At 45.6% G+C, this 9,919-nt stretch overlaps 1 protein-coding gene across 3 annotated transcripts in view; it reads left to right on the forward strand.

Annotated features, from left to right (window-relative positions):
* LOC105457798 (uncharacterized protein KIAA1522-like) overlaps positions 1-9,919 on the forward strand; it is a 209,557-nt gene extending 199,638 nt beyond the window's left edge. For all 3 annotated transcript variants that reach the window (XM_011702671.1, XM_011702672.1, XM_011702673.1), the window contains one exon: positions 9,526-9,919. In XM_011702671.1, coding sequence (XP_011700973.1) covers positions 9,526-9,846 — 321 coding nt within the window. In that variant the 3' untranslated portion in view covers positions 9,847-9,919. The remainder of the gene's footprint in view (positions 1-9,525) is intronic.

Below are 9,919 nucleotides of genomic sequence, written 5' to 3' on the forward strand. Positions count from 1 at the left end.
TTGAAACTGTTCGCTTGGTGCAGTAAGATCGCTAAGTTCGAGTATACTCATTGAAACTTGGATCATTTACGTACGTAAGAATTTTCATGTAAACAGCTGAAATGTAAATTTCTCTTAAAAAGTAGCTACTTCTCCGATAAAGTTATAATGAAAATAGAGATTGCGCATGAACATTCGCAATTGTACCGTTTTAACGGTGAATTATATGTCTGAATAATCGCTCAAAACTCTCGAAACCGTGTTATTCTTAAAATTAAAATGCTGATCTCTGATAAAGTCCTAAAATACAAGGCAAATCTGTCGAGAAAAGAGAAATTGCTCACTAACGCACCATGTGGGACACGCACATAAATAAGATATCAAGACGGTCATTTGTCTACCGTATGCACATAAATTTGACGGCACGAATTTTGTCTCACTCGGACGTGAAAAATATGTGTATACGAAATTAAGAGATTTGGCTAATGGGTGGGATGTATCTGTCAGCGAATTAACTGTTTTTAACAACCCGTATTTATCTCTCACAATCTCGATAAGATATTATTTCAAGTCGAATTTTGTATAATAGCTACTGCTTTACGCGGATACGCGTTATGTTCGGCATTAATCACCAATCAATTTTATAACGTATTTATGATAGGTACATATAACAATCGATTACAGATTAATTCATCGCGAAACATTTCTCATATTCGAACACAGTATCTGTTTGTTCAGCTTATATTTTCCATTTGCTTTTATTTTTTGATAATATAAAAATTAGTGCTTTTAGTAATATAGAAATCGTGAATAAATCTATTACCTTCCTGGCGGATTTAGCAACGCCTTACAATGCATTACTTGAATCTGTCTCCTCACTTGAGTTGTAGCAAGCAGAAGCAAGAAACCCCTTCATACATCTTTGATATTAATTGCAAGCGTATCGAATCGAATGGATTTATCGGCGCCGCTTTATCGCGGCACTAATAGCAAGTTACCTATGAAGGGGCTAGTGCCGTGGACAGGAATTTAACAGAAGTGTATAAGAAATAACAGAAAGCAGTAGGTTGTGGCTAATGTACGCGGAGGCGGCAATTTGTACGCTGTCGATAATAATGTATAATCATCAACGTAATCCTTTTCTCAAATACGATCTCGCTTCTCGTAGGAGTAAGACCATTTAACTTAACGTGAAGAAAAGGTAGAAGGAAAAAGAAGGAAGGACATCTAGCCAATTTTTTATCTTAAATCATACAATATTAAATTAAAAATGACGTACGGCATCAGTTTTAGATTGCGGCGCACGCAGATTTATTTTAGAAAATCCACTTCGTTGACCAATCGTTCGTATAACTTTTCATTATTGTGCTGCGTGAACGCACGCGCACGTACGCACGCATGCACGCACGTATCCGCTTGACCCTGAACTTTCTAAGCTAATTTGAATTCTTGGCTAGTACTCATAGATGTACTCGGACCTCTCGTAACGACCTCGCCTCCTTGCTTCCGGTGAAAACTCGCGATTCGCACGCGACTCGAGAAAGTCGAATCTATCCATTATGAGGCGGAAAATCGCACACACGGTGCACTAGATATCATTTCTAAAATGTGAAAACCGTGAGATTCTTTATTTGCAATGCTGAACGGCATTATATTGTTGTTCGCTCTTTATTTGTAACACTGATCGAGGCACGATGAGGATTTTGGAATAGCCTGAGGCCTAACACGTTCCGAGAAATCTGCAAGACGACCCACGCGAACGGAATAAATTTCTGTCGAAGCAGAACTCGATCGCGAGCGGAACAATCGGAGAAAGTATCGCGCACGGTTGCAAAAAAAAAAGATACACGCGAAAGGTCGGTTCGATAACGAGATCGTGATACCTACCGTATTATGCAGTGCGATCGCGTGGAGCGTTGATATCACCGCACACTTTCTCTACGAGTGACAATCGTTAAATCACGTCTTAGCTTCAGCATATTTATACAATGTTAACATGTATATTTATCCAATATGTTCTTTTATTGTCAGTTGATATTAAATCCTATTTATTGTAACATATAACCACAAAGACGATTATAATTTATTTTACTTTATATTCCTATTTTGAAAGAATTTATAATAAATTATATAAAAAAAATATATATATATATATAATATAAAGGAACATTATATAGGAAACGAAATAAAATTAATTAAGAAAAGGTCAGCGAAAACTGTACACGGAAAGAACGAATTTGCTGGAAGATAAAACAAATCTGAAAATCATTTTTGTTAGACCATCAAAATAATTTTGTTTGAAAGTCAAACTGATTGCTGGAATATTAAAACTTTTTACAGCAACGCTTATTATTTTTCTGACAAAATATTTTGATGGTGCTCTGACAAAAATTATTTTCAGATTTTTTTTATTTTCCAGCAAAATCGTTTTTTCCGTATAGTGTTATAGAACGATCGAGATCGCCGAACCGTTATCACGAGATTGCAAAATCTCACGTTCTAGGACAATGTCAAGCGCATTGCTTATGCTCGCATCGAATTTCCTGATAGTCTTTTCCGTTGCGGCCAGCGCGCCAAGTAGGATGGCACCGCCTCGGATCGTCCTCGTTATCCCCCTCCTGCTTGATTTTCATCGCGGAAACGTCGCCGTTCGCATCGGGGCGAGCCGGCTCCGGGTCGCTCTTGTTCCACCTCGTTCCAGCTCGTTCGTTCCCTGGGATTCGCGAGAGGGAGGGTTTCGCGGAGGGGGAGGGGGCGAGGAGGGGAAGGCGGCATAAAGACGAGCCCCGTGGCCGTGAACGTGGCTTCATTACTGGGAAACCTGTTAGTTATGCTAATATCGTCTTACAAACCCTTCATTATCGCTGATGAGCAATTAATACGCCTGCCTGGTCCCCTTGCTCGGCAGTGCTAATGCACTCTGAATGTCTCTCAATTACACGGCGACGCGACGTTGCCCGCGAAGCCGAGCAGCCAGCCGATCGAGATTGACGATCGAGATCCGCTTTCCTCCTGCCTTCTTTCTCTTTCTTTTCCCCCCCTCATCGCTTCTATGCGCCTCTGTATTACTCAATGGCGATGATTCCGTCGGTTGAACAATGTCCGGCATACATCTTCTTAATCGTACGTTTCAATGAACTTTCGATGTAATCTGGGGCGGAGTGATTGCATTTTGCGTCGGATATCGAGCGTTGAAACTGGCGACAGCGGAGAAAATTCGCGCAAGAAACACGAGGCGCCGATGTACGAGGTCAATCCAATAAAGTGGGTGTGGTTGGCGTTATTGCACAAGTTCCTCGATACGGTAAAGTGTAGAAAAGGGCACACTTGCCGTGGCTATATAGCCAGAAGCAAATTCAACAAATTCAAGAAAGTGACAATCAGCCGCGAGATCTTTCAGCGATTTAGCAACGATTTGGCGCTGAACCATTAATGTAGAGTTGATGCAACAAATGCTGATGCTGAAGAGAGAGAAAGAGAAAGAGAGAGACATCGCGTTTTGGGTGTGAAGCAGGAACGGAAAAGAGACATGATCAGAGCGATACTCGCTCGGAATCGGAGCGAAATGAAGGCGCGACGTAGGTACGCGGCATGTCCGCGAAGATGAAGAAGGAAGGAAGAGAACACCGGAGGAAAGAACGAGGACGTGAGGCGCGATGGTTGGAGGGAGTCGCGCAACGGGGGGATGTTGATCTGGTTAGGCCGGTGCCAGCGAACGCGCCCGCCGCGCCGGTCGTCGGTTAGGCTGACCGGTCGCCGTCGGCACGCCGATCGGCCTGGCGCGGCCTGGCCGCGCCGCGCCGCGCCGGCGAGAGAGGCGCGCGACGACCTCGACAGGGCGTGGCGGGTCACCGCACAGTGGCGCAGAATGTCGGACGGGTTTCCTCCGGATCCTCTCGGCGCACGACTTTCGAAGACTCTATTATCCTTCGTGCGCAATTAATGACACGCGAATTCTGTATTCGCGGCTCCACGTTGGAATATCAGCAACATTTCAAATTAAGTTATCAGAGGAAAAAGTGGAGTAACGGTTTGATTCCTGGAAAAGAGTTTTGTTTTATTTCTGAAGCAAATTTTATCATTAAATGACACGAGCAGCGTTCATATTATATTAAATATCTACTTGAGACAGAGATAATCGTAAGCGTTTTAAGAAAGAGACCATGTTTGTAAAGTCTACCACATCAATTCTGCATAATTTTACATGTACGAATTACTTTAATGTCTTTTCACATATTTCATTAATTAACGTATTTATTTGTTATTATTTGGCATATAATAAGACACATCATAAACTTCTGTATGTATTTAAAATTTACAATTTTGTAAGACATGTATAGGATTGCAGAATTATGCTGATTTGATTGCTAATGATGCTAATACATATCAATTATCTATAATTTCTTGCATTATATAATTAAAAATACACACAGTAGTTGATTTCTCTCTTTCTCTTTTTTTTCTCATTCTTTTATGTACAAGACATTCGCCGATTATACTTCCGCCGCGCGATCTTCAACTGCAGAACGTGAACGGATTATGTGATGTATATGTACGTAACACCAGGCGATTCGTGCGAACGTGTTCATCGCGGGAGACAATGTTCATGCTTGTTGATCGATTACGGCGCGTCGGCGCGACGCGAATCGCCCGTCGATTCTTACGCGCGCACCTTGTTTGTACACCGGCGGCATCGCCCTTTCTCACGGAACAATTCCTCGCGAGGTCGCGCGGTGGAACGAAAACACGTGTGTGGAATTTCTAGTGCGGGCCCGCCGACGCAAAAATTCTCAACCTCGGTTTGTCCCCGTGTAGAATTCAGCGCGCGATCGCAGGCGCGCTCTGCCCTTCGCGCGCGAGCGCCGTTCTCCCATATAAGGGATCTCGGGGTTCGCGCAAGGCAGCAGCTTTTGCGGGATCTCTCTCCTTCGGTAGCGGCCGACAAAAGTTGCAGCGCGCATTCGCTTTTATTTGGTTAACGCTTCGTTCGTTCGTGCGACGACCCGTCGCGATCGCTCGGCATCCGCATCGGCGGCGGTGCAACGTAATGTTACACACCGGCGATACGTAGGTGAGATACACGTGTAACGTATAATCCAACGCGTTAAAAGAATGGTGGGTTAGAGTTGAAACACAATGCGGTACGGTATTATATGATTTCCACAGGGGTCGTACAAAGGGAGGCGATGAGTAGGCCTGGAACAATGGTAACTACCAATTTGATCCTAATTGTCAGCTGAGCTTCTATTCACGGGAGGAGCAACGTCTCCCGATAAAATTCTGTTTTCAGTTTAAACGATAATTAATTAAAAAATGATAATAAAAATCTTGACTTACTACACCAAGTCCTTCTCGCGCGAAACAACATTTTTGAAAATACATTTATCTGTAGAGGCTGTCGCGATATAATTAGGAAAGATATAACGTAAAAGTCATCCGCAGATGCTAGTGCGACAGGACCGTTCGAAGCCATCCTGAAACGTCGCTTATATCTATCTGCCATTTCGTAACACGACAGGTGTAATAATGACTGAGACAGTCAGAAGTAGCTATGAAACGGACGCGACTTTTATGGCAGAGAACTGTTAGAAGCTTGTGTCTTAAATGTGGTGTTGCGCGATGACTTAACGCCGTTGAATAATTAAGAAAAAAAAAGGAAACATTTTATGCGCCATAAATACTGCTTCGCCGTCGTGCTATCGACAGGCGACTTTTATGAAATTTAAGATTTCGTTCGCTAATAATGGCGCAAAAAGTCGTGACAATTGATTTATGCATGATTTATCGTGTAATGCATAAATACGCTAATGCCGACCCATGTCGGCTTAATCGATAAATTAGCAGCTGTGTGGAGATGAATGTGAGTCAAACGGGTGTAACAGATGTTACCTCGATACTCTAGTACTTCAGTTTATTATAATTCCATTACCTCGCTTTCGGAACGATGAACGATCTCTTTTAGCGGTTGATTGAAAAACTACTGGGATTATAATTTAAAATTACTATAATCGTCACAACGTTGCTATAATTACCGAGGCTAGGCCTAATTGCAGAGATCCCGAAATCGAGGCACTAATTTTCGTATTGCCTTCCGCACCTGTACCCCAGATGGAAAAAGGTTCGACGACCGATCGCCCGAGCGTCCAAGAACGAATTCTTTGGACTCACTGCGTGTAGTTTAACGTGACGTGGTTCCGACTGAGTGATCTCTTAAGGTTACAACCGCGAGATTCCTCGGGTCGGGGATTCGAGCTCGGCAAGAAAGGAGCCGTTATTTTTCGAGGATTCTCCGTCTTTTCCCAGGTCACGGTCGGATGCAACCTCGCGGAGATATTCTCGGCGAGTCTCTTTATCTCGAGATGAACTGACATTCACCAGCGACGAATTTACGTCGTTTGTCGTCGACATAAATTCTTGGCTTTTCTAAACTTCCTGCGGCGCGGTCATACAAATTAACATGCAAAGCTAAAGACCGAAGTAATTAAGAAAGTAAAAATCATGTCCGATTACGGTGTGCATAAGTTACTATAGTAATTATAATTGCAAGCAGCGCTGCAGTCTTTACATATACTTAAATGAATAGATTTTATTATATATTATGGATATATCTGAGGCCCCCGTAAGGCCGCGATTTCAGCAAAGGGGCACAAGACGCACAATAAATATTGCAAATCGCAACGCGCATTTATATCGTTACACGAACGTTTCTATGTTCGCCAATTTAAATTCCGCTTAGCGCGCCTCTTGACCCGCGGGCATATCTGATAAGCCCACGCGCATAATTTAAAAGAAGAGGGCAACCCTCCTTCAACCCTCCCTCCCTCTCGCGCGTTCACAAGACGCAGTGACGCGCGAATAATTTAATAACACATGCTCCCGAGCCGGAGCGCATCTTCGCGAGCCCTCTCGCACTACGTCGGCGCACGACGAGTACGCGAGGGGGCCTAACATCGTGTTTGTGGAAGGTATAATTGATGCAGGACCAGCCGGGGGATCGCGTTTGCCCTTAAGAGTTTGGAACTGGGTGGAGAAAATATAGGTTGTCTTCGTTACCCGGCCTTTGGTGCGCGCCCGGTCGCCCGCGGTGCAACACGAGGATGATATATTCGCTGCAACTGCAGCTGCGCTGCGCCGCGCCGCGCCGCGCCACGCCACGCCACGCCGCGTCGCACCGCACCGCGCCACACCGCACCGCATCATCGCATCGCATCGCGCTAGTCGAACGACCATGCCGCGTCGGTCGTTTCGTGAGATTTCGAAACTGCCCTGCTCCGTAGGCACTGCCCCGCGAAAACAATGAAGCATCTTCTTTCGTCAAGCTGTGGGTGGACACGCGGTTTTTTAATATATACAATCGGTGCCGAGCGTCGAGTTCATAAGTCGTCTTCACTCAACTCCGTTTGTTCTTTGGGATAATGAAATCAAAAAATCAAATGAGATGCCGTAAAGAGAACATCTTTTTATAATATAACTTGATTACGAATATAATTTATAACGTGAATTTAGATAATTTTACAATAATTTAGATTGCAGTTGTCAGTAAGTGCAGAGATTACGTGGATCAAAGGAATAGGATGTGTATAGCGAACGATAGATGAGCGGAAATGTGGAATTAATCTTACTCTTAATAACTAGTTTCGGGTTTAGATAATAATGTTTAGATGGGAATCCGTGATTTTTCTACGTCGGACAAAGCGGCCGTACGTAGCTCAGTTTCACAGCGCGAACAGTTTCTTGCGCGTCGTGTGAATGACTTAACTAATTAGCGTTTTGCGCGAGGCGACCGTGAAGAGGCGGCTCTTCTTGCGCGTGGCTGACTCCGTACCGTTAGAACCGCGAATGCATCGAGAATTCGAAACAGTGTGGGGCCTATTTACCGTAATCAATGACTACGCGTTTTATACTGTCGGCGATTATGCGAGCCTCATTGTTACCGCGAGATCCCCTTGGACTCATGCCTAGCTAGAGTATAGATTCCCTGTTGCGCGATGAATTCTCTTGATATTTCTTCGCGCGATGCGCACGTAGATAAAATCGTAGATTAGAAGTCGCTTGGCGAAACGGTCAGCGAGCACCTACATTCAGCCCAGCGGCATGAATGCAACACCTGTTGGATTCCAAGTTCACAACGCGTGTCATTGCCAGTTGGACGATGATGAGCAAAAATCAGTTAACTCGTAAAATTGAAAGAAACAACTAGTTACACGTAATATTAGTGCAATTATTGTACGCGAGACTCCGTATTGTAAACTTAATTTTAATACTTAAGAGGCTTTGATGGATTAATCTAATTTTGTTTAGACCTAGCTTGGAGGATTTAACAGATAAATCCTTTATTTATTATAATGCATCCAATATTATCGGATCTTCGAAGCGCTGCGAATGTGCGCAGTACGAAACTACTGAGATCGACAAGCGCTTCCTTCAGGTGACAAATAACCCTCGCACCTACCCTCCGAAAGCTGGCCAATTAGACGCTATCTCTGCGAGAGGAAAGAGAGAGAGAAAGAGACGGAGAAAAGAGACTTGAATGCCCAGCGGCATGAATGCACGGCCTCGATCTCTACGTCGATCCTGATCCCCACCTCCGGCGAGGGAGCCCGGCATGCGCGAGGAAGGAGACCGGTCTGCTGTTGCGTGTGCGGCTCGCATTACGGCGCTGAATATTTCATTCATAAGCGGGCCGAGCAATTACCGTATTCCACGAACGTGTGGTGCGCGCAAGGGACGTCCGCGATCGCGCTTACGTACACGCGCGTGTACCGCACGCTGCAGCCCGCGGTCGTTGCAGCTGCAATTACGCGAGGCGCGGCCCCCAGCGCGGTGAATGAAACGCATCCGCGCTCCTATGCCTTTTTTTCATCTCCTTCCTTTTTCCTCTCTTTGCCCCTTTCCGCTTCGCGTCCGCCTTCGCGTCCGTTCTTCCTCCGCTCATTTTCTTCCTCTTCTCCGATTTCCTCCCGACAGGCGGACCGATATTGACTTTTTGCACGCCGCCGACGGAAACGGCGATCCGCCTTTCTCGCCGATCGGGTCTCGCGTGAGACGAATTCGCGGGATTCCGCGCGACAGCGAGGTCACAGCTGGCGCGCGGAGACGATCCTCGGCCGCGATTCGAGCCGGTCGGAGGTCGGCGGTACATGCGTACGTGTCCCGCTCCGCACGTGCAGGTATGCATCGGGAACAGAGGAATACACAGAAGAGTAGCGTTAACGAGAACGAACGATCCGTACAACCAAAGTTTTAGATGCCGCGAATTCCAATAATATCTAGCGTCTTCGTTAGCTCTTTGTATGCGAATTAACGATCATGAACGAAGGCTCGAGCATATCATTGACAAAAAACTAACGTTTGGTATATATATTATTATAATAGTTATTGATATTTCTAACAGAAATCATCGGTGTATTAGGGAACAAAATTTTTTACCTAATGACTTTCCACCCTGCGCTTCCTCTCTATAGAATAATTTTGTTGGAGACCAACAAAAATTTTTTCACTTTTCTCGGGATCGCTAATAACACGCTGCTACATTTCTGCTTGCAGAATTTCCGGGAGCACCGTATAGACGGCGCAGCACTGCCGCTACTCTCGGAGAACCACCTGACAGGCACGATGGGCATGAAGCTCGGTCCAGCCTTGAAGCTGCGCGTGATGTTGGCTCGGAAACTCGGTGCCTGCACGGTATGCTTGCACTGTGCCCACTGTCACCAAACGCCGCTACCAGCGTTGAGCGCAGCAGCCGCGGCTGCGGCGGTGACGCAACAGCAACAGCAGCAGCAGCAGCAGCAGCAACAGCAGCAGCAGCAGCAACAGCAACAACAACAGCAGACGCCGGGTCGGCGACCCAGCAGCACCGGGAACTGACAAACAATGGCGGAGACTCCTCCATTGGGGTCCGAGACAGCGGCGGTCGGCGTGACCCCGGCATCGCCGTCTC

This window comes from Wasmannia auropunctata, unplaced genomic scaffold (assembly GCF_000956235.1).
Source record: "Wasmannia auropunctata unplaced genomic scaffold, wasmannia.A_1.0 LD335047.1, whole genome shotgun sequence".
NCBI lineage: Eukaryota > Metazoa > Arthropoda > Insecta > Hymenoptera > Formicidae > Wasmannia > Wasmannia auropunctata.